The sequence below is a fragment of the Eucalyptus grandis genome, chromosome 8 (assembly GCF_016545825.1).
Source record: "Eucalyptus grandis isolate ANBG69807.140 chromosome 8, ASM1654582v1, whole genome shotgun sequence".
Taxonomy (NCBI): Eukaryota; Viridiplantae; Streptophyta; class Magnoliopsida; order Myrtales; family Myrtaceae; genus Eucalyptus; species Eucalyptus grandis.
Genome location: NC_052619.1, coordinates 68,633,360 through 68,661,114, shown reverse-complemented (window position 1 = coordinate 68,661,114; position 27,755 = coordinate 68,633,360). Strand labels below are relative to the sequence as shown.

Genomic DNA, 27,755 nt, shown 5'->3' with positions numbered 1-27,755 from the left:
ATGGAGGTATAGGAGAGATTTGCAGATTCATTTACATAGGATCATTTTGCTAGGATTCTTGAGAAATAAAGAGCAATATATAGCAATCATCAATAATACCATGTTGCTGTTACAACTTTGTTCTTTTTATCATATGCTTGAGTTACGTGACCATGCGACGACTAAGGCTCTTTTGGATCGCTTGGATCATTGGGGCACCTAAGCAAGCCTTAAGCCTTGCGCTTTGCTCGGATTGATCACTCACTCAGTCACCCGGTTCGTCCGGATTGAAAACTTTTTGATTACTAAAATGGTTGGATGGATACAAATGAGGGGGAGAGAACCTTCTTATACTAGAAGCCCTCCCATTACAACCGTTAATCGAGTTTTCATCCGGTGGACAAGATTGTACCACTCAATCTACCAACTATCGACACTAATGATAGGAGAGTTCTAGACTTCGACTCAATTATCATATCGCCCGCCCTTGGAATGTTTTGGAAGCTCTCTTGCGGGAAATCATGGTGATCTCGGAGGTCCTCCTTGAAGATGCACGGTCCTTTAGCCATGGAAACCTCTTGACCGTGACACTTGAGTGTGGCTTTCAAGGGATAGTATTAAGCTATCTCTATCACATCTCTCGTCATTTCTCTGAAGACAACCCCTCACATAAGTAGCGAAGACAATTATGTTTTACGACTTCAAAGTTGAGAAGAAGCAAGCAAGTTGATTAAGATTGATAAACATAACCTCCTCGACAATCACTTCTCAGTCCCGTTTTTCCCAGTTATTAGTTGGATTCCACACCATAAATGTGCGAAACCACCAGCTTATCATGACCATACTGATGCTAAATGCACCTTTCCATGGCTATCTTAAAACCATAACAAACCAGCAAAAAGTTCCCCAAACATAAATCACGAGCGCACACGAAACCTTAAACAAGACGCTCTCAACTCAACTCCAACCATAACAATACATCTCGCAGCCAGTTAAATCTACCTCGCACGGAACACTGAGACACAAGTCTCACTCAAGCATCCTCATGTCCAACCAAAGCGAGAAGCATCTTCTTGTAGTCCCCAGATGTGTCATTTGCAATAGCCCGATCTAGAGGAACACTGTTCCTTTTGTGGTACTGTTCTTTGATCCGCTGCATGTCAACTTCTGCACGAGTGGTGACTACTCTGGTAAGAGCCCATTCATCTGTTCCCAGCTTGTTGATGGCCAGACGCAGTACCTTCTCAAAGTACTTCTCTGGATAAGTCAAGCACTTAATTGCTGATCTCAGCAGTTTCAGAAATTCATCATTTGGATCAGCCTTCAGATCCTGCATACAGAGGTTTCCAGATGATTACAGCACCAAAGCAATCTCCCAGAGTAAGCTGTGTCTTAAAATGAACTTAAAAATCTCTACTAAGAAATTGAAAGAAATTCAACAGCTAACAACTGACATACAGAATAGGAACATATATAAATGAAAAATATCTAGCGATACCATTAGAGTGGTCATAAACACATATATCAGGAGAAATCAACTAGGCAACTTGCAGATCAAAGTGACATCAGCCCAAGTTAGTCTTTATGTAGAGAGGTTTCAGCTTCTCTTTTATAATAAAAACTATCTGAGGACGATTCACTACTATCAAAACATCAATCTTGTTACATTAGAGACCAAAGAATATGGATTTTCAAGTTTGGTCTTATGATAATGATGGATACGGATCTAGGTATCAGATGAAAAAGATCTTTCATCTGTCCTCATTTATCAGTACAGGAAAATGTGGGGGGAAGGTGCCTGTATCAAGAGAAAATCTTAATCGTGGCATTCCACTCTCCAAAAGGTCACATTCAAGAATCTCATTGTAGCAGAGTAGATCTCTAGATACATTTGCAATGCCAAACATCCAGAGAAGTAAAGGATTATTGTGGGAGCACTTCAATATCTTGCTTTTAGACGCATGTGCAATTGCATTATAAACTGCAACTTCACAAATTCTGAAGGTAATCCAAAGAGCAGAGAGTCCAAGGTGAATCCTTTGCTTAGTTAAGTTCAAGTTCCAGATCAAGATCCACTTGACACCATTATAAATTTGGCAATACTGTAGTATGTAGGTATAGAGAAAATAAGTAGGATACCTTGTTGATGGCATTCCCAAACTCATTGTTGTAGTAATTGAGGGTTGCATTAAGCTGAGCTTTACTTCTTGTAGTAACAATTCTGATGAGCTCATCATGATTGTAAGCCTTCTTGTGAATCTTCTCATGAAGTATCTTAGCCTCTGATCTCGCCAATGTCATGTTCACCTCAGGCCCCTCATACCGAAAGGTGCTTGCCAGAGGAACAAGCAGCTGCAGTGTATGCGTGAGCAATAAGCATGCTTTGTTGAGCTCCAAACAACAAAGTCAAGCTCTAGGAAACTATGAGGTCATACACAGCCAAACAGAATAGCATAGAAAAGCACAAGACTTTCACATTTCTGTGATTCTTACAAGTTGCCATTAGAAGCACACCTAACAAACTTGACAGATATTTTAGTATTTCTCTTCATAAATCTCCAAGCTTCTGGCCTTGTGTATTCAAGGCATCAGTTTGAGAAACATATACTTTCACACGCAGTGCAACTACAGAAAATTGACTTCATATCTATTTGATCGACAGGATGATCCTGCAATGAGATTAAAAGCTAGGAGTACCTTGCGGAAATCCCCAGTAGTGTGATATGCGATGTCTTCTTCAAGAGATTTCTTATAACGAGCATGATAGGCCTGCCTCACCATGAATAACTCCATTGAAGACCTCGTGCAAGCAATTTCCATGAGAACCCAGTTGCTCGAAGTCAATCTCTTGGTAGCTTCATTGGACAAGAATGCATCACGCTCCGCAGGATCCAGGGTCCACAGAAGCACAGATCTCTGATAAATGTTTGATGGAAATAAGAGACAGGGGAAACACAGAGGACAACAGCTGAGCAAGAACTGGCTTTTGGAGAGATCCTTCACACTGCAGAATAGAAAACTGACCTCAAAGTCACTAGAGAGTTCTTTGTCAAGCGCTTTGAGAAGATCTTCCCCATATGTCTCGGCATATGTTTGTCGGATCACTTTCCGCTGCGCTGCATTTCTATGAGCCAGTATGGATATGATCAGATCTTCATTCGTCCCCCATCCTGTAGACACAAATTTTCCAACAGCTAAAATATTTACAAACTTTTTCCACTGAACTCGTCCTATAAAAGCACATAATAACTACCAAACTCCATGCGTAGAAGTGCTAGAACCACTCAAATGAACTCAAGAAGAAGTGGCTCTTGCCTCTTCTCTGTGTTTTTTATTAGCTCATCCAGTAGCAGAAGCAAAGATGGGACATGTAAGACAAGACTGATCAGATCAACGCGGACAAAGGAACGTCTAGCGCTAAAAACTATTCTTGATCAGAAGGAACTAACAGTCCATGACACAGATCAGAAAGAGACTCCGCAGCAGAACCCGGGATCATAAGATCCATCGAAACAAAGAAAGAGAAGGACATGCATTGCTAAGATTAAAAATAAAAGATAAAAATAAGGACACCCAGATGAGCATCCGATCTTCCGAAACCGACGACGATCGAAGCACGGAACGACGGCTCGGAAGAGGATCCACGTAGTCGAATGTTCAGAGCAACACGAAAGTAGATGGAAAGAGAAAAGTTTAGCCATGACGATGATGATGATGATGAATGCAGGAGACCTGCGAAAGCTTTTTGGAGCTGCTCAGCATCCTCAGCCGGAGACGGAACCGACGGTGGCACCGCGATAGTCGCCATTCTCTCTGTGCGGAAGCAAGTTGGTGATATCGCGAGGAGCCGAAGACGATGATGTGCCGGGCTTTTATAAAGACAGACAGAGAAATATTAAGAAAAATCAAGATTATTACCGGATTAACCTCGAACTTTAAATTTAATCCAATTCCACCCCGAATTTTTAAAAAAAAATCAAATTTTAAACCATGTCTCTATTTTATCTCGAATTTCTTTGTCTACAAATAAACTCTCTTTAGGTTTAATCTTAAATCTACTTTGAACTTTCTTGATTTATAAAACATACCCCACATTTAATATAGTCCCAAGTCTACCTCTGTTAACTACCCGTCTAAAAACTTGTTATGAGCTATTTGCTGTTCGATATGACATTTTTACGCTGGTAACAAATCCACTTTAATAATATATGAAAATTGGAAAAATTAGGGATGATGAACAGCTATTTTTGAAAAAAAAAAAAGCGTTAATGGGGGTAGATGTAGGGTTAGAGTTAAAGTTTGAGATGAATTTAGAATTGAATCTAAAATTGAGGGATTTTATTAAGAAAAAAAAAGGTCATGACAGATTTATGGTAAACTTAAACTTAGAAATTTTATTTTTGATAAAGAAAATTTTAAGGCAAAATTAAAATTAGATCTAAAATTGAGGATTTTTCGGGGAATAGGGATCATTGATACGCAAAAATTATTAAGCCTGAAAAGGCAGCTTTAGGATATGATTTTCTTTTGCTGTAAATGCGGATCTGAATGCATGTTCCCACGTACACGCCTACTTTTGCTTGCATCGTCAACATCTTTTTATTTATTATTTCATTAGTTCAAATGGTCAAATTATGACTTCTCTCTTGGTGCTTTTCCGTTTGAGTCATCATTTCCATGCCCATCTGCCCCCTCAAAAGAAGAAACTTTCACTCGTATTTTTCTGAATTAATTATCTTTCTATTCGACTTTGGATCACGCTCTCCCTTTCCTCGCATCCCAAAGAAGACATTTTATCATGTTCGTATTTTGTAATGCGAGGGATTCAATATGACTAGAGTCCCACGTGAGAGAATTGGTATGCTAATAAATAATTAATATATCTCAATTGATCAATAACTCATTGACTTAACTTTTTTTTTTTTTATGAAAATGGTCCAATTAAATATGTTAAATGGCTTGGATTTAGATTCACAGGAAATTGGTCACAAATGGAGCTAATATGGCAATTACTTGGCTTAAGATTAAAAACCGATGTCCCATCCCAAATGTTATTTTGTCACGGAACTAATGTGGCGATCGCTTGACTTAAAATTTAAAAAAAAAATCACACACATCCCAAATGTTATCTCAACGATTGATGACGCCTAAAGAATGGACAACCACTAGTGTTGAGTAGTTGGAGGACGTGACGACACCGGCAACTACTTCAAAACCAACCCCTAGGTCGTGATTGTCAATGTGCCCTCCTAGGACTGTAGTGGCAATCAGTGAGGACTATAAATTCTCAAAAAATAAAGTCCGGAGTAATAAATTCTTCTAACTCAAATGAACACCAACTTTTGGGCCCTTTTCCTTGCATTTCTAGCGCCAGGATGCTTTCCCAAAATAGCCCTAAAGCCTGGTGCCGGGTCGGGCCGACCCGACGTGAGGCCCATAAATCAGTCCGGCCCGGTTAGAGCGGGGCCCCGTCTCGGGTGACTTTGTTCATCCAAGAAGAGGTAGGAGAGGAGGAGGGAGCTTCGTGGCCTTTCACCGAACGCCTTGCGTACGTCCCAATCCACTCGCACCCTCCTTGAAGAAAACGCATTTGACAATGAAGTCCGAACCGATCAGCTCAAACCCGCGTTCGCAACATTGAAGCTTAGAAGTGTCCGAGGGAAAAGATCGTTTTTTTTTTCCCTTTGAAGGTCAGCAGAAGTCAAGAGGAGAGAGAGAGAGCTGGAGTGGGAGGAGGAGGAGGAGGAGAGAAGAAGTCAAGAAGGAATCGTCCCACTTTCGCTTTTGAAGTTTCTTGGGCGCTCTTTGCTTTTTCATGAAGTGGGTATATCTCGTGGCGGCTCGTGGTGGTGGGATTCTTGGATAATTTATGCTGCGGGGGTTATTCTTTCTGTCTTGGGAAATGGGGAGGCAACGATCGCTCAAGAGCAAAGCTGCCCACTTCGTCTCCGATCTCACCACCGTTCTTCTCAACCCCATCTCCGACAAACCCTCCTCCAAGCCCTCCCCTCCGTCTCAGTCTCCCGTGAGCCTCCCTCTCCCGGGCTGCTTTCTTGATGCTTTTCTTGTCGTGGGCAGTTCTTGCTTTTGAGTTTCTTTTTTTGGCTCTCCATTGTTGGATTGACCTGCTCTTCGGAGCCGGTCAAACGTCTGTTGCTTGCTGGGTTTCTTGTACAGTGTTTTGTTTGCTCCCTAGAGGTTGAAGTTTTTCTCTTGCGTGATTCGTGGGTCGGTGGACTAGAATTTTCTTGATGGTCGGTCCGCGGTTGAATTCCGCTGTTTCCGTGGACTCAAAATCGATTGCATCCGAATTACCGCGCTTGTTACTGCTGATGGGTCGTGCAATTAGGAAGTCAAAGCTTAGCTAGGAACTGCTGGCTGAAAACACTGCGTCTGTGGAGTTTCTTTACTGTATTCGCTTGTTTGGTGTCTGTGTTATTAAAGACCGTAATTATTTTGGGATGTTATGTTGTCAAGCTCATTTGTTAAATTGCCCTTGCAACTCGCTCCCTGTTTAATAGGATAATGCATGTTACGCAAAAGAAAGCCCAATAGATGGTTCTGAAGATTCTGTAGATAGGCAAGATCATATTTTTCTTATTTCTGTCAACTTAAATGTACCTGCTGATGCAGTGCTCCTTGGGTTTTGTTGTATGTAACCAAGATTGTGATAAATTTCTGCCGGTTTATACAGAGTCGCTCAAACTAGATAACAACTACACACTTCTTTGTTGAGACACCTGAAAAGCTCAATTGTAGAGGTTTTCTATGGTAGTATTGCATGCCAATGAATTTCCTTGGCCAGAAATTGCGGACTCTCTGATATTTACATGCTCAAGATAATGTATGAAGGGATTTTAGACCCTAGTTAAGATATAATTTGGCATTACTCTACATCTGCATTAAACAGCAGTTTTCCTTTACTTCTGGTGTTTATGGTGGTTTTAGCTGTTTGAAGATTACATAACAGCAGCTGCTCATAGTTGCCTACTTTTATAGGACGATGCAAGTGACTCTACAAAGAGCCAACTAGATTCAATCAGAGAAGAGGGTTCAGAAGATTTAGTCAATGGTCCCGATACATCGTCTTTCACAGCATTTCTTTACTCTCTCTTGACATCATCTGAGCCTGGAGACGATCCCAATGTTGAAGGGAAAAATGATAATGAGCAAGTGAACACTGAAGTGGTTGCTGCATCAAAAGAAGCATCTGACGTGCCTAGGAAGGAAAGTGTTGGCAAGAAAAGCTTGTTCTCTAAAGGGAAGCAGTCATTGGGTAGAGCTTTTAACCAGGCAGCAAAGATTGCTGGGTACCGGAATCAGAACAGAAATGCGATAGTGACATGAAATATAGCAATGTAGATGAAGTCATGCTTCCTGGAGTTGAGATGAGGCATTTGCAGAATGAGACAGAGCCTGTGGATCTGACTGATGTTCCAGATTTGTCAGAACCTTCATTGCTGCTTTCAGAGAAAACACGTAGTGTACTTTATACATCACTTCCTGCACTCGTTCAGGGGAGAAAATGGATGTTGCTGTACAGGTACGGTCATATTTGCTACAGTTTTGCATCTTTTCTGTAACCGGTATCTCACTTCATCTTATTAAAGAAGCGCTCTTAAATTTGTGTCTCATACTTTGCAGTACATGGAGGCATGGCATATCACTTTCCACTTTGTATAGGAGAAGCATGCTTTGGCCTGGTCTCAGCTTGCTGGTAAAAATTTTCTACTTTCTGTTTAGAAATGAGTTTATACCATTCATGTACTAGAGTTAGGGATATACTTCAGCCTAACAAAGAACGTATTTTGCTTGGTGACACACATGGAAATTAGATGTCATCACTGTGGTTAGGGATGGTGATTTTTTTGCTTGGCTTTTATGAAGCACCTTATAAGTACTTTTTAATGGCTTTGACAGTTTTTAAGACCCTGATTTTATGTCAACAAAAATAAGCTCATCATTCAAGACACTTTCTTAGTCATTATGGAGGTTGGACATATTGTCAAACTCCTTAAATGGCCAATCCACAATAGTTCATTGCATCAAAATTAGTGCACCAAAAGTTAAAGCATGAACTGCTACTGACAATTCTCTCTACTTATAGTTTCTCAGATACAAGTACTTCCAATGTCCCAAACAGCTTTTTTGTCAATTAACCTAAGAATATTAGTTCTTATGCATGTGAGCTCTATTAGGTTTGTTTGAGATGATAAGTGCTCTTTCTCTTCACTTTATTATTTTGAACTGCAATTTTGATAATAACTATATAATTGCTCTCTTTGATACTTTATACCCTCTCTTTTTATGTGTATTGAAAGAACTCTTATGGACCTGCAAATGCTCATCCAGGTAATTGGGGACCGTAAAGGTGCGGTATTTGGCAGCTTAGTGGAGGCACCACTTAGACCAAACAATAAGAGAAAATATCAGGTGGGCAGTCATGAATTTCCTTGTTTGAAATTTTCTTCAGCATAGATAATTATTCACCCTAGATTTTCAACAGGGAACAAATAGCACTTTTGTTTTCACAGACACACCTGGTCATCCAGTTATATACCGCCCTACAGGTAATAATTTCCCCTGTTCCTTTCCATTTAAAAATTTATTTTGTGAAGCTCTCGATGGCTCTAATTTGCTTGCATCAAAATTATTCATTTACCATTGATGAGTTTTTAAGCCACATTAGCTTGTGCTTGACTATGGTCGCGTGCCTTCATGCTATAACTCTAGATTTAGCAACAGAAACTGATTGACTTCGAATAACAAACAATATGTTGTATTCATTGTCATTACATTGATGCATGAACCATGAACTAGAGGCTTATGATCGAACTTGGGGATCAAATTGAATTGTCACGTGTCCTTCAAATAATAACTTAGGGATTTGTTTGTTTAGAATTAAGTAGAAAGTACTTTCTGGTTTTTCCACCAAAATATAAAATATGATCCAAATTTCTGAAATTTATGAAAAAATTACATAAGAATTTATGTGTCAACATTTGTATCTTGTGAAAGTTTTGGATGTTTAGTACTTAAAAAGAAAGGCAAAGTCTGTATGCTGCACGATTTGGACTAAACAAAAAGTAGAAGTATATCTAGACACGCCCTAGCTCTAATACACAGTATAGCTTGCCCAAAAATTAGTTGTCAATTTCAAGAATTAGAAAAAGATATCAATTCTTGAAATGTGGTTCTCTCTCTCTCTCTCTCTCTCTCTCTCTCTCTCTATATATATATATATATATAATAAATTGATGTTTATAATGAAGTAGCAATAGTTGTGCATGTCTCCTTAGATAGAGATGGTGGTGAACGGGAATGTTAACCATTTCATGTTTCCTGCCTTCAACCGCTGGTATAGTTTGCCCTACCATGTTTTGTTCCTCTCCTGTGTATTTCCTTCCCGGCGACATTGGTTAGAAACACACAGTTGCCAACGTGCATGCATCCTGACAACTGCATGTAAACAGGGGCCAATCGGTATTACACTCTGTGCTCATCTGACTTTTTAGCGATTGGTGGGGGCGGCCACTTTGCAATCTATTTGGATGGCGATCTGTGAGACTTTCTTGCTTCTTATCATTTTCTTTACCCCTCTCTGTACTCTCCAAGTTTTCATTTATTTTATGTTTGTTGCGTTCCTTTAGAAGGGAACTAAACACGATATAGAAGTCATTGACATGTAAGATTACCCAGTGATCAATAGCTAATCATTGTTCATTTTTGTTTAGGTTGAATGGATCGAGCTCAGTCTCAGAAACATATGGGAATCCTTGCCTTGCAGGTTCTCAAGACTTTGAAGTAAAGGAAGTTGAGGTAGGGAAGCTCTATGACATGCGTGCTAGTGTGATTTGAAAATGGTATAATGCAAAATTTAAATAATGCTAAACATACCAAGATTTGTCAACGTAATTTTCATAATTAGTCATACTATACCTAGCATTGTTCACAAAATTTAGCTTATTTGGCCTCCTTATGTTCAGTCTCTCCTACGTTTTGCAGCTGTGGGGCTTCGTATATGCTTCCAAGTATGAAGAGACGCTTGCTCTTAGCCGAACGGAGTCCCCTGGCATTTGCCGATGGTAACCTTTTGAATCATGAGCTGAGCTTTCTGATAACTAGTCACCTGAAGCACGGCGGTTGGGGTGCACGGATATACATCCGATTGTGTATATTTTCGCAAACGCTGGATGAGGAAACACTTGCCTAGACCCAGTGCACCATCGAAAGCAATCACAATGACCAATCGCCCTAGGTCCCGTGTGGGTCTTTCTTCTTGTAAGGGTTGCGATGATCACAAATCCGGTCCATTTTGAGTGAATGTTGTTTTGCACGTGCTAACCCTTGTTTCTATCTGTTGTATAGTCCTCTACATGTTTTGCATCCTACCTTGTATATAGCAGGAGTGCGCGCCAAAACTCAGAGTCAGGCATCACATTTTTCTTTGGTCTTATATATGTAAATATATGGTTCCTCCTCTCTTCCTTTTTTTATTTTTATTTTCTGGATGCTTTTATCAGTCAAGCTTGCACCTCGATGCCCTCCTTTTAGAAAACACTGAAGACATCAAGGTATAACTTCTTCTTTTTATTTCTAAAAAAATTATTGTAAAAGATAGGAACACAGGCATCCTCAATACATGCTTCAGAGAACTCTTTTGTAAGAGGACTGTGATTATAATCTAAGCAGCTTGGAATGTTCAAAGATAATATGGGAGCTCATTTCGTTTTCCCTTTTGACATCCACGAATCTTTTCATTATCTAAAAACCGATGTGGATTATGATGAACACAAGGTCTAAAGTGCAATTGGTGCAAGCTAGCAACACCTAGAAGTCCTTTCAACAATAAGGCTTCTTTAGGCCCTTTTGTGTCCTCCTCGAAACACTTTGAATCTGAAAGTATCCGTCGATTATTGGTAAGGCGGTTGCTTAATGGTTAAGCTGCTTGTCTTTTTCTTCAGCTAATTGTGAGTTTGAAGGAAAATGGTATTACTCTGTGAACAAGATAGCAGGTTATTTCGGACGTCACGTGAGGCTATGGTATCGAGAATGCTCCATCTCGAAGATTTTAATGTGGGCCTTGGCCATATTAAAAGGTCATGGTTCAAATTGATATTCCCTATCAATAGCGAAACTTCTATAACGACAGTTCATTGTCATTGCTATGCTGGTCGTCTTTCTCCGGCTTCATCTGTGGTTTCAAAAATTGGAATTGTCCATAGATATTAGTTGAACCTGTACTGTAGGAATGTTCTTGATTTCGAGCTTTTCCATGATTTTGCCGAAAATTGAGAACTACCAAAAAGAACTGTCAGAATTAAAATGAGTAATACTAATACCAATAAAAAGCTTTTACCCCTAAATTATTCTGGAAAATGAAGTAGGTGGCTTTTTTGTTTTTTTGTTTCCTTACAAAAGTGAAATCTTTTTACTATAAGTATCTTGCAAGCCTTGCAACACGACGACCACTTGTACCATCCAATCGAATTATCATATACTTCGATTGGTCTGTATACGTTAATTTGTGCAAAAAGGAGCAAGGACAGGAGATGACTTGTCCTACGGTTCAAGGTTTTCTAGATTCCTCTCCTGGGAAGTGTTACCAACGACGAATTCTCGTATTGGCGCTGTTGCTTTCTCCGGTGCTTCCCCTGCTTGGAACCCAGATAGATACTTCTCCGGCGCAGGCAGGGGTAGCCGACCCAAGTGAAAAGGAGGCTCCTTTCATCGAATGGCGACCTCCCCGAAATCGTCGACGCGGCCCGCGAAGAATTCGAGCGCCAGCGGCGCAAGAATTTGGCTCTACTCGCTCCTGCTCACCCTCCAGTACGGCTTGCAGCCTTTGATCTCCAGGCGGTTCATCAGGTCGGCCGCTTCCGAATTTCAAGTACTACTTCGCTTGCGGTTTCGATCCACGGTCGAACTTTGCTGGTTTCGCTTCCGGGGGGTATGTGGTGGTTGTGCGGGAGCTTTTCGGCGTTATTGGTTGATCTGGGGGTGATGGGTTGTGAGCTGTTTCTTGGGAAGTTTGATTCTTGAAAGATGGTTTGGTTGGGGGGGCGCTGGTTTGCTTTTGTTCTTGATTTCTGCTCTGTTGGTGTGAAATGTTGGATTCTTCTGGTGTTGATGCACGTTGGGATTCTTGGGTAGATGGATTGCTGCAGTAATGTCACAGTTTCCTCATTTAGTTTATAGGTAATGACCACTGGAGAATCATATTGTAAGCTGTAATTAGTATGTGAAGAGCCATAGCAGGGTGAGTAAATCAGAGGCGAGGTATTTGCTCTGCGAAATTGCCTATTAAAATAGGCCTCTTTGAAGCATAAAAACTCGATCAAGAGGCCATAAAGCCAAATTTTCTTTTGTGGAGGGCGAGCCTTAAAGTTAATGTTTATTAGTGTTGCTTTTGGAGATGGGAGGGGTGCTTCTTTCTCTATGCAGGCTCTACAGTTAAACCATTGGGGATAGTTGTTATGGTTCCTTTTTTCTCTTAAACTTTTTTAAAGCTTCTGAGGGAACTGGACATTGGAGCCCTGGCCATCTTGGATTGTTTATTGTGAATGATTGGTCCTACTTAAGAGAAGTGATTATGCATGAACATGTAATGGCTGTGACTTTGTTGATGTGATTGACTATAATGATGTCATAATGACATAATACAGATTGCGGGGAGGTCAAATTCTTCAAGCATCATATTCCTTATTGAGTCGAGATATTATTGTGGGCCTTCTCAAAACTTGCAGAGGACCAAAAATCATTGTCCCTTGTTATATGTTATGATACAATGACACTCGTCAGAGAGTGTTTCCAACTTTGATCCTAAAATCTGTCTATTTGCTGCAAACTATGGAGATTGTATCGCAATATATTGTTCCTTCTTGGTGAACTCCTTTGTTGGTACATGTAAAGTGGAGTCTCTCATCTTGGCGTCATTTCTCCAGTCATGGATTTCATCTTTATCATTTTTTGCAGGCGTGAAGTCATTGTGACTACCTCTGTTTTGACATGCGAGGTAGCAAAAGTAAGCACTTTTCTTTTCTCATTCTTTGTGTACTTACCCATTTCACATTATAATCACTATCTATTCCATTTATTTTACATCACTTCGAAAGGAAAATGAAATTCTTCTGTTCGTTTTTCAGGTTGTCTTTGCCATCTTTTTTATGGCAAAAGAAGGAACTTTGAAGAAACTATCCCACCAGTGGACTTTGGTTGATTCTCTGATAGCATCAGGACTTCCTGCTGCTATTTACGCACTGCAGAATAGCTTACTTCAGATTTCCTACAAAAATCTCGATTCGCTAACATTCTCAATGCTGAACCAGACCAAAATCTTTTTTACTGCTTTCTTTATGTATATCATCTTAAGGTTTGTTGCTTAACCTCTCTTTATCTTTCGTTTTTGGATAAATTTCTTGTGTATGATTGTACTATCTTCCTGGTGCTCCTAATTTTTGCTGAAGGACAAATCCGTCTCTCTCTCTCTCTCTCTGTCTCTTTCTCTCTCTATACACATCTGGACATGCACATATAATAGAAGTGATGGAGCAAGTAATGTTACAAAAGAACTTGCTCAAAAATTTAGAATTCCTGAATTATTATGACCACTCTTCTAAAGCAATATTTGGTGCCACATTTGTAGGCAAAAGCAATCAATCCAGCAGATAGGAGCCCTCTTGTTATTGATAATCGCAGCCATTCTTTTAAGCATTGGTGAAGGTTCTAACAAAGGATCTAGTGGTGGAAATCCTGACCAGACTCTCTTTTATGGGATTATTCCTGTTCTAGTGGCTTCTGTGCTATCAGGTCTGGCTTCTTCTCTGTGTCAATGGGCTTCTCAGGTAATAGGAAACAAATTCAGTAACTTGTCTTGAGTTGTGTTGAAGATCTTGCACAATGATTATTACTTTTGTGCTGCACATTTCCCTTTTTGCAGATCAAGAAACACTCATCGTACTTAATGACAGTAGAAATGTCTGTTGTGGGATGCCTGTGTCTGCTTGCTAGTACTTTTAAGTCTCCAGATGGAGAAGCCATCAGGAAACATGGATTTTTTTACGGTTGGACTCCACTGACTGTGGTAAGTGTCTAAAAGGTTTTTTTTTTTTTTTTTCTTGGGTTCCTTTCTCAGCATAAGATCCGGATTGTCTCCTTGGTTATAAGCGTATTACATTTATTTAGTTTGAACTGGTAAACAGTTATTGCTCAAAGAGCATAAAGGTAGGATTCTGATCGAGGTAGCTTTCTTCTAGCTGCTTAAATTAAAAAACATGATATACAAATTAAATTGGAGAGAGAGACAGCAGTACTCTCACTGATTTCATAGTGTAGTTGAAACTACTGTTTTTGGAGTAAAAGCATCTCAAATCATTGGTTAGGAAGAATTTTTGGGATAAAAATGGGAATGAAATCGTACGTGCTGTAAGTGGAACTACCTGAGAAAATAAGCTTAAGCTCTTTCATTACAACATAGCTGGGCATTAAAAAATCCATTACAATTTGATGTGGGCTTGTGAAATGGGCTTCATTCGTTGGTGAAAGGTTATGATTAAGTAGCTATGGTAAAGGTAATTTTCATGGAGTAACTAAGTGCATTGGTAATTTAGGGATGAATCCCATAGGAAATTCTTTATGTTCAGAATGGAACAGCCTATGTAAGATCTTGATACTGTCATGTGCTCCATTGGAATAATCGTTCCTTAAAATTGTTGGGTCCAGCATCAATGATCTTAGAGATTTAGCTGGTGAAATGGGGTTTTCAGCCTGTTTATGCATCAATGTTCTGTTACACTTAATTGATATTCAGCTTGAGTTTGTTCAGGGTGTGACTGCATGCTGTTCTGTGGCAACTGCCTGGCATGTGAAATTCCATGGTTTGAATTGGAACGAACGAAAATACCACTTAGTACATACATGAGTAGCTTTGAATAGGTTCTATCTATTAAATTTGCCTTCTGAACCACCTGTTTAACCTATTAATTCACCTTTCTCAGCAGCAATGACCAATGAGAATTCTATACCCTTTTGTTTTGTTACATCCAGATCCCAGTCATTTCTAATGCACTTGGTGGAATCCTCGTTGGCCTCATTACAAGCTATGCTGGTGGTGTTCGTAAGGTAAGTTTGGCTTCAGCTGCATTACAGTGGCAACTCCATGTGCTTTGTCCTGCAACGTGTCCTGTATCCTGGGTTATTGACTGGCCAAACAAAGAAATAGTCAAGTAATTACTTTCTGGGTGAAAGCATTATGAAACTGCCATATGTCGGATCAAAAGACTGATTTACGTGATTGAGTAAAAGTGGGAAAAATAAATATCTGATAGTAATTTTTAGATCTTTAATATTCATGTTAAGAAATGGACGTCCATCTTTATCCTGTATGATGCTCCCCTTGGCGCCTCAATAAATTTCAGCCATTAATTTATGAAAATGAGACTTTTGATCGAAGGTCGAGAGTTATTGAGACATCAAGGGAAGCACGATACTGGTGGAGGATCTTCTCCCTGTTAAAGTTATAATGCAAAATTTTGGGGAAGCATTTAGTTTGGCCAGCTTTGGCAGTCATTGGAAGATTTTCCTTGAAAACGAGCCATGGAGGATGGCTAAGTTTTTTTCGTATTGCATTACTTTTCATATAACGATCTTTCATTGTGTTGTTGATGGTATAACTATTACTTACATTGGTTAGTTCTCTCTTAAATTGTTGCAGGGATTTGTTATTGTTTCCGCGCTACTAGTCACAGCCTTGCTGCAGTTCATTTTTGAAGGGAAACCGCCTTCATGGTATTGTCTTGTTGCTCTTCCACTTGTCATGAGTAGCATCTCAATATACCAGAAATATCCTTACCGAGTCAAAAAGAAGGAAGCTTAGATCACAGTGTTCCGAGCTCGAGGGGAATATTTGATTCGCCCCTAATTGTATTTGATCAATCATATCTTCCAGCTGGTAATTGTAGCTTGGGGAAGTTTTAGGTTTTAGTTGCTACAAAATCGATCTCTCTGATGTTTCCATCGTCCCTGCTTCAATTTTTTCATTTCTAGATATTTTCTTCCATTTAATGCTGTGGATCAAGAGCTTATCATTCAAGAAAGTCGTTTTTGCTATCATGTCAAAATTACTGACCTTCTTAAGTTGCCGATTTTCGCTTAATGCCATGTTGGAATCCTTTTGGAGAGTTGTCAATTTGGTTGAGTAGTTACCAAACACATTTCTTGTCTGAAAGGCGCATTCTCCTAGAATGAGAGAAATTTACTGTGGCGTGCGAAACTGCGATCCGTGATTACTTTTATTATGTACTACGGTAGAGTGTGAGGACTTATTTTTCCATGGTAATAAGTCATCACGGATGTATTTTGTAAAGGGTTTATCATTATTCCTTTTGATTAGCTTGCACTGATGTATTTTAAGCTCGTCAAGTTATTCTAACACGCATGATCCCGGCTCTAAATTACTAGTTCTCTTTTTGCTTCCAATGTATAAGTGAATTCCCTTTTCATTTCCAATATATAACTTATTACTACTAAATGAAGTTTATCGAGATGTGTTGAGAACTTATTATCCATTATATTTTTACCACTTCTACATTGAATGGCAATGTTCCTATAAATTACCATTTGCCTTGGCATCTTTAGGGTGAGCGACCCTTCCAAGTTTGAAGCGGACCTGCTACGACTTAAGCAAAATTATTGCCATGCATTGTGAACTTATCATGGCCAATAACATGCATTATGCTCAGTCTTAGAATAAGATGGAGTTATCTCTCAGGATGTTACCCTGCTCCTTAAGTGTGTTATCATTTTGTAATTGTACTTATCGTGCTACTCTTTGCAAACAAGGGAGTAATTGCAAACAAATGTGTTGGTATGTGTCGAGCCTATTTGGTAAAAATAATTTTTGTTTCTTGGAGTAACTATTTTTGTTCTTTTGTTCCAAGGAACGAAAAAATAATAGAAATGTGTTTGGTAAAATTTTTGTTCCTTACAACAATTTGGAACAAAAATAATGAATAAAAAAAAATAGCTTCTTGTTCCTTACAACAATTTTTTTCTTTTCTCTTCTTTTCTTTCCTTTCCTTTTTCTTTCTTTTGGCCAGTCGCCGGCTTCGGCCATAGCCTACAACTTCGTCGGAGTGCCACCGAGCCATGGCGAGGCTCGTTGGCCCAGGCTAAGCCTTGTCAACCGACGTGAGGCTTAGCCTCACTAGGGCAGGGCGAGGTTGACCTTGCCTAGATCTGGTAAGGCTGGGCAAGGTCGAGTCTCGTGATGGCCACGAGCCTATGGTGAGCTCGCCGACCCTCTCCCTAGCCTAGTGAGGCTCTGGAGCTTGCCTAGCCAATCACCAGCCACTGCCATGGTCGGGGGCCGGCCGCAAAGGAGGAAGAAGGAAAAAAGAGAAAAAGGAAAAAAAGAAAAATATAATTAAAATATTAAAAAATAAAAGAAACAACAAAATTATACCATTCTATTAAACACATTTCTATCTCGGGAATAAAAGTTTTATGCAGTTACCAAACGCGTTCTTATACTTAGAAATTGTTTTTTTTTCTTTTATAACCCGGGAACCACCGCACAAGCAGCAGCTAACGGCGTAAATCTGGGGCGGATTGAGCCACCACCACAAACCCAGCTGCCGATGAGTCGCATAAATGTGATACCTCTGGGATTTGAACTAGGAGAGAGCCCGAAGCTAATTGCGTCACCGCGGGTGATGGTTATATTTAGAAATTGTTTCCGGAAATAAAAATAAATAAATCAATTCTGATAAAAAATTATTACCAGGAATAGAATCGTTACCAAACGCGTCTTCACATCTGTTGTGTGAGCGGAGTAAACACCACGTCTACGAATTCTTAAAACCGATCATTTGGAAATTAGTGCGGTGAGCTCCATAATCCGTTATGCATCGCTTAAGGAGACGGCCTTGCTTCATTCTCACCATCAAATTAGTTTCACAATAAGTAACAAAATCCATGTATTTACATTACTTTATAATGGCTCAAACCATAATGGATTTCCTGAAAGATAAAAACATGCTACGATTTTCTGATTAAATATTTTTCAAGGTGTTAAAGACTAAACAGTTCAAAATTAAATACTTTTAGATACATAGTTCAGTCATCGCTTCAGGAAAGAATAATAAAAACAAGAAAGGAAAAAGTTACTGAAAACCTTAAATTATATTTAATGTGATATATTTATCTCTTTTTTCTTCTTTTTTTGTGATATTAAAAACTTTAAATTTTTGGTGACTTAAAAAAATTTAAAAACTTATGGGGCTTTGTAAAGTCGACGAAGTGAAAACATTAAACCCTGCTAAAAACCATAACCTTAACTTCTCCGAGATAAAGCTCGGAACAGGCTAAGGTTCTTTCGAGCTTCACTGCTTCCCCCTCTAGCCATGGCCATCCTCGCTCTCCCCTTGGTCATCTCCTTCCTCAAGCCCCACGCGGCGAGGCTCTCTCTCTTCGGCCCCCGCGCGCCGGCCTCCTCCTTCCGCCTCCGCCGCCGGCCGCCGCTCGGCCCCAGCCATTTCTCCCGCACCTCCGCCTCCGCCGTCAGCGAGACCTCCGCCACCCCGCACCGCTGCTCCGACGAGCCGCAGAAGCCGGCGGCGCCGACTTTCCAGCAGGCAATCCAGCGTCTCCAGGTGGGTTCGTAGAATTCGTCATTTTTAACTGGGTTCCCCTCTCCCCCAATGTAGGCAGCTTCGATAGGATTCGAGGGTCAGTTCTTGATTGATGTTTTCGAGAATCTTGAGTGGACTTGGTTCTCCGTGTGCTCGAAAGATCGATGCTTTTTTTCGTTTGCTTCCTGAAAATGGCTGTTCTTGCCACGTTTGGGATTTCGCCAGACAATGTGATGCGCTAATTATTAAGCTCTTCTTGCGATATTGACGTTGAAAAAGTACAGGAGTATTGGGCTTCAGTTGGATGTGCGATAATGCAGTGCAGCAACACAGAGGTAACGTGCAGTACTGACTTATTCGCGTTTCTCTCTGACTTCATGGATTTTGGTGACGTTTTATTTATTTGTCAGCGTAGATCAGAGATCATACTAGTGTTTACACTTTCGTTGATTATCATCTTTTGTTCACGAAATTGAGGTAGCAATAGCTAGAGAAGTCACGCGATCGTGGGGTTTCTTTCTTTTTTCATTTTTTTTTTTAATGTACTGCGTGGGGAGTCACATGTCCACTTTGAGTATAGGTGGGAAATTCTGCTGTGAGATTGTGAAGGTCTCTTGTCCACTTAATTATGGCCAAGAAAGAGTTTCTGGTCTAACTTAGACATGGTTCAAACATCCATTTATTTTTGCTTCGTCATGCTTTTGTCCACGCATACAAGTTAGGAGCTGTATGTACCATTGTGAATTGATGACATGTCTCATTCTTCCTTCATCTGCATTAACCAGGTAGGAGCAGGAACTATGAATCCCCTGACATATTTACGTGTTCTTGGTCCAGAACCATGGAATGTCGCGTAAGTACTCTTTTTTTAAGAAGATAGTTTCAAAAGAACTTGTGTGCTTTTCCTATATTTATATCCTTGAGTGGCAATTATTTGCATTGCAAGTCTGAAATATTTTTTGGGGAATTTCAGAGCTATATTGGTTGTAGAACAAGATTAGTATTGCATGAGAGATATTGCATTTTCTATCACGGTTCATCACATGAGATTAAAATTGCTCCTGTAAGTTAAGAGATTAGTTTTTATTTTAGACTCTCATATTATTTAGAGTTATCCTTAGATAATCGTTGCAATGTGGGAGAAATGCTAGTTTCATGATGTGAAAGCTTGTCACAAACAAACAAGTCTTGTTTGAGTGTGGGCCAAATTTGCAGATATCTGCATAATTTTTAGAGAGTGAGACGAGTCCTTTCGCAGTTATAGTAGTTACCCATTGATGAAGGGAAATGTTGTTGCATTTGATAGGGTTATTTTCAGGAAGTCCTAGGTTTTCTGACATTTCAATTGTACACAAGATAATCATGTCAATATTTTCTATTAAAGTAAAAAATGGTGGCTTGTCTTTCAATCTCATTTTTCCAGATGTTGAGGTAAAAAGCTGATGATTTGATGTTTCTCATATTAGGTATGTGGAGCCCAGTGTCCGGCCTGATGATAGTCGTTATGGAGAAAATCCTAACAGGCTTCAGCGACACACTCAGTTTCAGGTTAACTAAATTGGGCTTGTTGATCATTATGGGATGGTATGGTCCTGGATGCTGTCTGTTTGCACTTTTAATCGTTTTGGATGTCTTTTATACTTACTGGTCTCAGGTAATACTAAAGCCTGATCCCGGAAATTCACAAGATCTATTTATACGTAGCCTGGCAGCACTAGGTAGTGACCGCAACTTCATTAGCACGCCTAAAATAGATGCTTGTTGATTTCATTACATTCTTATGCCTTGTCTGTGAATGAGTGCTAGCTTACTTCACATGTTAATTATTAACCTTCATTTTTTGGCACCCAAGCTTTCAGGTTTATTACAAGATAAAATGGTAGTAACTATTTTGTCTTGCAGTTTTTTCCTTTTCTCAGTGGGTGTATAATCCAATGTGATTTTCCATTATGAGTTTTCTGCAATACTAATCTAGAAGTATGTTGGCTTTTGGAGGGTATAACTTTGAAGTTAGCTCATTTAACAGCAATAGTGGTCCATCTTTTTTATTGATTGGAGGTTCATACAGATTTTTTTTCTTTTATCCAACATGCACGGAGTTAAGTTCAAATGTTACTCAGATTTTCAATCTAAATTTGATCATCTGATCATGGATCAACTGTAGTTTAGATTCTCTTAATGGGCTCATGGACTTCTTACTTTATAAGCAAGTAAAAGGCACCTTTTTTTTTCTCAGTGGAAAATCGGCATGGATATTTATTTCAGTGTGTGGATTTTCATGAGTTCCTCCTTTAGTGTAAACAAGTTTTTTACACAACCACCATTCTGTGAGTTACATGTGTACTTTAGAAATTGTTGCATAACCAAATTCTGTCACATGACACTTTTCCAATAGTGAGTGGTGTAAACTTCATTTTACCTGTGAAGGAATTGAAGTAAAATTTCTTAGTTAATGCCCTTCTGTTTTAGAAATGAAACATTAAAAGTAATCACATCTAAGTAATTTAATTTTGTGAGTTGTCTTTTGAGTGCAATAGCAGAATAGTTATTCTCGATGATGTTTGTCCTTTCCTGCACATTATATTCAGCATTAGATTCTTCTCTAATTGACAGGTATTGATGTTAATGCACACGATATACGGTTCGTGGAAGACAACTGGGAAAGTCCGGTAAGTTTTTTCTGTGACAATCAAGTCCATATGGTACACGCCGACTTTGCATTCTTCAACTTGTTATGTTGATGGGATCCACAAAAATGTAACTGGATTATTTCCAGTTCTTTGATCTTGCGCACTGGGGACTAACCTTGATGTGGTTTACTCACAGGTTCTGGGTGCTTGGGGGTTGGGCTGGGAAGTCTGGATGGATGGGATGGAAATAACACAATTCACCTATTTCCAGCAGGTTTTCTTCCGTAGAATTTGATCAGGTTTATCGCATGCATGCAGCGTGGTTTTCATGTGCATGATATACTCTTCTAAGAATCCTTCTCTTTTCTAGTTCAGGCCACTAAAGTGGTGATTTTGTTAAGTCTCAGGTTTTGTGCTAATGTTTTCAGTTCTTCTATTCTTATTCTTCAGGCTGGCAGTCTTCAGTTGATGCCAATATCTGTTGAAATCACGTATGGTCTTGAGCGTATCCTTATGTTGCTTCAGGTCTGGTAATTCTTGTATATCTTTCGTTTGGATACTTCTGTCAGTTTGCCTAAACTTAACTGTGGATTTCTTCTAGGGAGTTGATCATTTCAAAAAAATTAAATACGCGGATGGAATCACATATGGGGAGCTGTTCTTGGAGAATGAGTAAGCTAACACTTGCCTTATTTATCTCATGTTAACATTCTCTCGGTCTCTCTCTCTCTCTCTTTTAAAAGAAGTAATGTTAATGCTGTGCTACTATTTAATTATCGTAAGAGCTCCTTTTGACGCCTGTGAGCTCGTTGTTCTTGTCTTTGGAACCCTCATAAGTTTGTCTCCTAATTGTGATAAATATCTTGTTTAAATATTCATCAATTGGGTTCAACGAGATTCTTGTCTCTAGAATCATCATAAGTTCATCTGATGATTGGGGTACATGTCCTGTTTAATTATTCATCAAGTAGGTTCAATAAGCAATCAATATTCTACCATCATCATCAATATTTCATTACATGACAAATTTACTGTTATATCCCTCTGTCAAAGTTACATATGTATGTGTATGTGCGTGTGTGTGTGTGTGTGTGTGTGTGTGTGTCCCGGGGGGGGGTTATACGTTAAGCCATTTTGTATAGGGGCGGTACCCCCTTGGTAAGTTCTTAAAGAAATCTTATGTATCATTCGAAAATAATTCTAAATATGGTCTAACGAAATATAATGAATATAATCAAACTCTAGAGATTTTTGGTCCTCTTTAAGCATAGAGAAGCTTCTAAGCAGGGTGGTGCTCTAACCAATTGAACTACAATCCCCAGGATATCTTCTTTTTATAAAGCAAATTGACTTCGGTTTTTATTTCACTTTCTGTTAGGGTTATGTACCTACTCAACCAAAGGGAGGCTTTAGTTTTGGGCAAACAGAACCAAAAGAAATGGAAAAAATAAAATAAAATAAAATAAAATAAAACTAAGGGAGGCAGGAATTTGTGGACTGTTTTATCTTTTATTTAAAAGGGCTAAATTGTAGCGGTTGCGGCATATAAGTGCAAGGAACTGGCTAAGAGTCCTGATCAGATTCTGTGAACAAGGATTTACCCTAGGAATGGCACATACGAGATCTAAGAGGTTTTTCGATTCCTTTGCCATCCTCCCCTCTTTATTTTACTTGTCATGGGGGCAAAAGAATTCTTTACTTGTATCTGTTGGGGAAATGCCATATACTGAAATTTTTTGGCCTTGGAAGGGCTGCTATAGAAAGTTTACGTTCACGTTTCATTTGACAAATGGCATGCAGATGCACTGGAGAATTTTTCCTTTGCTTGGATATCATAACTTTTCATTAGTAGTATGGTAAGAGACAAGCATGGCATACCAAGTCAGATCCAGTCTTCTGTTAACATGCTAGGTCAATCTTTGATTGCAACAATCATTTATAAGTTGGGCGAAAAATGCGAAATTCAATTGTTGTGAGGAGAGTTTCAATCTATTTTGTGTACTTGATGTGGAACAGAGATTGGGAATAATTTTGGTACCAGCCTCCAACTTCTCTTCAAGGCTGGCCTTGGCTTAGGAGGATGAAAGAAATAGTGATACTAACAACTAAAGCCCAATGCTGGCACCTTTATTATCTTGATATTCAGCTAAATATGCAGTAGATTCCCAAACTCTGGATTTTTTTTTTTTTTTTTTGGCCCTCTCCTCTTTTCAAGGTCTTTAAAAGACAGGCTCTGGCCTCTCATGATACTGCAGACTATTGCTCTGGCCTATGTACTTTGCTCCTAATTCATTTAGAAAGTGGCTAGTGAACTCAGAAGTTTAATTGCGAAATTATACTAACAATACTCACACCAAATTTTTTTTCTTAGTTTCACAATCGTTGAGTTCCTCTTGTTGATCAGTTTATACTCTTCTATATTTTCACTCGCATTTGATCAGTTAAGTATATTTACTGCCAACCTATCAGAGAAGCTTGATGAGCTTCAGTGGCAAAAAGATTTGAAAAGAGATTGTGATGAATGTAAAAGTTGAGCTCATGTTGCAAAAGGATACAAAAAGGATAAAATGATACATGTTAATGTAAACATGTTGAGATCACTTTCCTTCTATAGTTATGACTTGGGGTGACTGTCTCCCTTTTACTCGTCAATTTGCTGTTGCATAATCACCCTGCTTTGATTTGCTTTACTTTCAAGCTGCAGATGATGACTGTTATATTTTGTCATTGTATTTCAGGAAAGAAATGAGCTCTTATTATCTTGAGCATGCAAGTGTTAATCATCTCCAAAAGCACTTTGACTTTTTTGAGGAAGAAGCTCGTTCCTTGCTTGGATTAGGCCTGGCAATCCCTGCGTATGTTTCGTTTTTTGAGATTTTTACAAAACTTCAGGTGTCTCTTTGTTCTAGTGATCACTTGCTCTGCAACATGTTAGGTATGATCAGCTTTTGAAGACGTCTCATGCTTTTAACATTTTAGACTCAAGGGGCTTTGTTGGGGTGACAGAACGTGCTAGATATTTTGGTCGCATGAGGAGGTATGGTCTCTGCTAACCCCTTGAAAAAAGTTTTTATACTGCTGCATAAGATGCCACTCTAGCGAGCTCGGGGTTTTCTTGTTGAATACAGCATGATGTCAAAATTGTTGAATTGAGGATTTTCTTTTCCAAATCTGCTTTGGAGGATCTCAATATTTATTGTGTATAAAAAAAGTTCTGTGATAACTGTTCTGATTTACCCTTTCGAAGCCAGCAGTAAGGTAAGAATAATTTTTGGGGTTTCAATTTTTTAACTGGTGCCACAAAGGTTCTTGCCATTACCTAAGTGTTGTTTTATGTTAACAAGTAATTTTGCTTAGCATTTGAGTTGTGCATCGAAAACTCCTAGAATGACTCCATTTCATGGCCGGTTTGCTCTTATCCTTGCCCCCTCCTCCGATTCTGCACCACACCCTAAACACTATAAAGGGAGTTGTAATGTGTATCTCGAACTATTAGTTTTCACACTTTGTCCCATTAAGTATGAGAAGAGTTACAAATTTTTCCCCAAACTTGTAATTTTGCCACCCACAACCTAAAGTGTGTGGGGATTGCAACATTTGTTCCAAGAGGATAAAAAGGCAGTCATTGTGCTCCTTGAATAGATGATTAGCAAATTACTGTTTGGACTGCCAAATTTCTGTTTGGACAAGTTTTCCTGGTGAAAGAAGTGATAAGATGAGACACCTGATGAAGAAGTTCCAATTATGTAGAAGAGCCCTAATCTCTTTTTTCATCCCATTTTCATGTCTCTATTGGTCTATATTGTTCGAGTGCTCAGAGTGTGAGACATAGTGTGCGTAGGTAACTAAAATCATGGCAAAGTTACTATAATAACAAGTCCTGATTAGCTGAGAGGAGGTAAATGGCCAAATCTTGGGTTTCATTTGTATTGGGAGAATGGACTCCTTTGGGAGCCACTAGGTCATTATCTTGCATAGCAAGCAAAAGGTGAAGATGAGCTTACAAAATACTTGTGTTTCCTAAGTTGGGGTAGAAAAAGCTCTTAGTCATTCTTTTTAAGGAGAAGAAAGCCAGTCCATGTGATGTATGGAATGTGAACTTGCCACTTTGAAGACTTTGGCAGTTGAACTGCCCTTACAGCTTTGGGGTAAGCAAGTCAATGAGATGGTCTTCATCTTACATAACTATCACGAGTTTGAGATCCTTTCCTTTCAGAATTTGGAGGAGATAAATCGACTCAATTTATTCAGCAAATATTATGTAGGTTGAACTCAATATATTCCCCTAATATTATGTTGGTGGATGATAAAAAGAAATGGCTAGTTTAAGAGTAATCCCTGGCCACTCATATTCATTCCTATTTCTGATCAGTTTAGCTCGACAATGTGCACAATTATGGTTGAAGACCAGGGAGTCGCTAGGGCATCCACTTGGTGTTGTTGGTGAAACTGTTCATCTAGCTTGTCCCCAGGAGGTTGTTGATGCAGCTTCAAACAAGGTAAATACACAAATCAATCTGGATTACTTTTCCAATTTGTATGCTGTTAGGCAGTTTCTACAAAATGTTGGATGTGCGACATTACCCTTTCTTTGCATATTCTCTCGGAAAGACAGCTATTTTCTATTTATTTATTTTTTAATCAATGCCTTTGATTTTTTAGACAGAAATCTTCTCAAAGTTGAATTAGAGCTGACTGAGGCAGAGTTTGGGATACTGCATTTGGATTTTAACCATTGTTCTGACATGTTTTAGTTGATTATAAACTTTTATGAAACTATTTACCGTTTTCCATCGTGACCATATCATCACTCTCCTTAACCAATAAATAAGATGTTGTGGCAAATCAAAGTCTAACTTGTTGGCCAAAAATCAAGGTCTTACTCAATTTTGGGGAGGTATACCTTTACATAGTGCAATAGTTCTTTTTAAAGTATTGTGATTGGTTTCCAGTTTCGGTGGTTGTTTTGACCTTATGTCTACATAAGAATCTCATTATTGACTATATATTTTCAGCTAAAATGATTGGTCATTATTATTTCCCTTTTTTCCATTGTATTGTTCACAGGTTCAAGATGTACCAAGGTTTTTAGTACTTGAAATTGGAACTGAAGAGATGCCACCTCAGGATGTAGTTAATGCAAGCCAACAAGTATTCTCTTCTCTTCCTGAACAATCTCTCTTCCAACTCTGCTTAGTACTCCATGTGTTCTTCAATGACCATGCTTCTCTGTTACAGCTTAAAGATCTAGTGATAGAGTTGCTGCAAACCAAGAGATTAAACCATGGTCCAGTTCAAGCATTTGGCACTCCTCGCAGACTAGTGGTACTGCTTCAATTTGCTCGCTTTTGTTAATATCGTCCTTTGCATACTCTCAGTGACTTTTTTTATGCTTCATAGAGGGGTAATGCACGTCACATCTATTTCAGCTCTCATTATGAGAGCTTTTCGTCTTGTAACTTGTTACAGCAGCATCAGCCTATTTGGTATTCTCAGAATATAGTCACCTTTCCTATCTATGAAAAGGGAGAAGTATAGTAACTTAGAATGATTGAGATGTCAGCAAGGATGGTTAAAATTGGATGAGTGGTGAATAAAAGGAAAACCTTGGAAGCATGCTAGACCATCAGCGAAATATGCCCTACCTGGACTTTTCGTTCCTTCTTTTGCATATCATGTGAAGGATGCATTTCCCATTAATGATGAGTTCACTTGCAGTCAGAGATGTAAGGAACTTATGTTGCACTTTTGGAATAAAAAGCTTAGTTTGTTTAAGGAAGAATGACCAAATTCCTTTCACTCAAGACGCAAAACTTTTCTTGCTATGAGTGTGTATAATTGAGATAACTATTCATAAACATCATGTTCGAGGCTTTTCATTTTTATATGTTTTCATTTGCTTGATTTTAAGTCTTAGCATATGCTTAATTTCCAGATCTGTGTGGAGAGTCTTGACGCCAAGCAAACAGACAATGAGGTTGAAGTGCGAGGTCCTCCTGCTTCAAAAGCCTTTGATGATCAAGGAAAACCCACTAAGGTTAATTTCTCTTCAATTTGATGTTTGTGTTCATTATTGCATTTTACCAGAGGATTTATATTTGCAATGTTCATTTATTAATGCATTGATTGACATAATGGATCTTGTGTGTCATTTAACTTGTTGAAGGTTTGTGGAATCCCTTATGACTTGAATGCATTACAAGGGGTTGACATTTTATGTCATTTTGTTAAGATATAAAAGAGGATGGCCTACTTAGTTAACTTTAATATTAGAAGCTAGAAGTTTGCATTGAACTCTTTTTTCACCCATTTATGTGTGATGACTCTTCCACCCACCCTTACAGGGTTTGCATGCTTAAGGTTCGTCATCAAATCAACTTTCTCTTGAAGGGGACTGTTAAAATCTTCTTACCTTTTCTCTACCAAATTAAGCTTTTAGAGAAGACGGTTTACACTCAACTTCAAGACGTATTAAAGCCTGGATATAATTATAGTATCTCGAATTTGTAGGGGTCCC

General features: G+C 39.0%; 4 protein-coding genes across 11 annotated transcripts in view; 3 read left to right on the top strand and 1 right to left on the bottom strand.

Annotated features, from left to right (window-relative positions):
- Positions 1 to 705: 705 nt before the first annotated feature.
- Positions 706 to 21,967, bottom strand: LOC104415791 (annexin D2). 6 transcript variants are annotated; one of them, XM_039300570.1, is made up of 6 exons: positions 21,958 to 21,967; positions 3,712 to 3,794; positions 3,004 to 3,149; positions 2,677 to 2,895; positions 2,119 to 2,331; positions 706 to 1,309 (listed from the first exon to the last, which is right to left on the bottom strand). In XM_039300570.1, the coding sequence occupies exons 2-6, from the start codon at positions 3,785 to 3,787 to the stop codon at positions 1,013 to 1,015; spliced, it is 951 nt and encodes a 316-aa protein (XP_039156504.1). In that variant the 5' UTR covers positions 3,788 to 3,794; positions 21,958 to 21,967; the 3' UTR covers positions 706 to 1,012. The 6 variants fall into 6 exon arrangements, with proteins under 6 accessions (XP_039156504.1, XP_039156500.1, XP_039156503.1 ...); XM_039300566.1 differs by lacking the exon at positions 21,958 to 21,967 and adding an exon at positions 13,457 to 13,470; XM_039300569.1 differs by lacking the exon at positions 21,958 to 21,967 and adding an exon at positions 9,188 to 9,207.
- Positions 5,499 to 10,475, top strand: LOC104415790 (oxidation resistance protein 1). The gene is given in 9 exon segments (XM_010027166.3): positions 5,499 to 6,004; positions 6,979 to 7,335; positions 7,338 to 7,522; positions 7,624 to 7,696; positions 8,332 to 8,412; positions 8,486 to 8,549; positions 9,453 to 9,540; positions 9,714 to 9,798; positions 9,985 to 10,475. Coding segments are annotated over 9 exon segments (1,140 nt in total). The 5' UTR covers positions 5,499 to 5,881; the 3' UTR covers positions 10,069 to 10,475.
- LOC104415789 (UDP-N-acetylglucosamine transporter ROCK1) lies at positions 11,466 to 16,107 on the top strand. The gene is made up of 7 exons (XM_010027164.3): positions 11,466 to 11,847; positions 12,955 to 13,003; positions 13,125 to 13,351; positions 13,625 to 13,823; positions 13,919 to 14,062; positions 15,025 to 15,099; positions 15,692 to 16,107. Exons 1-7 carry the CDS (start codon positions 11,714 to 11,716, stop codon positions 15,851 to 15,853), a joined length of 990 nt encoding a protein of 329 aa, XP_010025466.2. The 5' UTR covers positions 11,466 to 11,713; the 3' UTR covers positions 15,854 to 16,107.
- LOC104415787 (glycine--tRNA ligase, chloroplastic/mitochondrial 2) overlaps positions 18,306 to 27,755 on the top strand; it is a 27,498-nt gene continuing 18,048 nt past the window's right edge. The window contains exons 1-15 of one of the 3 annotated variants that reach the window (XM_039300563.1): positions 18,306 to 18,629; positions 18,893 to 18,943; positions 19,394 to 19,461; positions 20,075 to 20,156; positions 20,263 to 20,326; positions 21,222 to 21,277; positions 21,435 to 21,512; positions 21,689 to 21,763; positions 21,840 to 21,910; positions 23,977 to 24,093; positions 24,174 to 24,275; positions 25,611 to 25,737; positions 26,306 to 26,389; positions 26,477 to 26,563; positions 27,174 to 27,275. In XM_039300563.1, the coding sequence (XP_039156497.1) occupies positions 18,381 to 18,629; positions 18,893 to 18,943; positions 19,394 to 19,461; positions 20,075 to 20,156; positions 20,263 to 20,326; positions 21,222 to 21,277; positions 21,435 to 21,512; positions 21,689 to 21,763; positions 21,840 to 21,910; positions 23,977 to 24,093; positions 24,174 to 24,275; positions 25,611 to 25,737; positions 26,306 to 26,389; positions 26,477 to 26,563; positions 27,174 to 27,275 (1,413 nt within the window). In that variant the 5' untranslated portion in view covers positions 18,306 to 18,380. Of the gene's footprint in view, positions 18,630 to 18,892; positions 18,944 to 19,393; positions 19,462 to 20,074; positions 20,193 to 20,262; positions 20,327 to 21,221; positions 21,278 to 21,434; positions 21,513 to 21,688; positions 21,764 to 21,839; positions 21,911 to 23,976; positions 24,094 to 24,173; positions 24,276 to 25,610; positions 25,738 to 26,305; positions 26,390 to 26,476; positions 26,564 to 27,173; positions 27,276 to 27,755 lie in introns of those variants that run through there. The other 2 variants (XM_039300564.1, XM_039300565.1) reach the window with 2 other exon arrangements.

Excerpts from the sequence above, each read along its gene's own strand:
- LOC104415789 (XM_010027164.3), top strand. The coding sequence starts at position 11,714 with ATGGCGACCTCCCCGAAATCGTCGACGCGGCCCGCGAAGAATTCGAGC. Across the intron at positions 13,004-13,124 it reads TGACATGCGAGGTAGCAAAA|GTTGTCTTTGCCATCTTTTT; the intron begins GTAAGCACTTTT and ends TTCGTTTTTCAG. Across the intron at positions 15,100-15,691 it reads ATGCTGGTGGTGTTCGTAAG|GGATTTGTTATTGTTTCCGC; the intron begins GTAAGTTTGGCT and ends AAATTGTTGCAG.
- LOC104415791 (XM_039300570.1), bottom strand. The coding sequence starts at position 3,787 with ATGGCGACTATCGCGGTGCCACCGTCGGTTCCGTCTCCGGCTGAGGAT. Across the intron at positions 2,332-2,676 it reads CTACTGGGGATTTCCGCAAG|CTGCTTGTTCCTCTGGCAAG; the intron begins GTACTCCTAGCT and ends CATACACTGCAG. Across the intron at positions 1,310-2,118 it reads TTGGGAATGCCATCAACAAG|GATCTGAAGGCTGATCCAAA; the intron begins GTATCCTACTTA and ends CTCTGTATGCAG.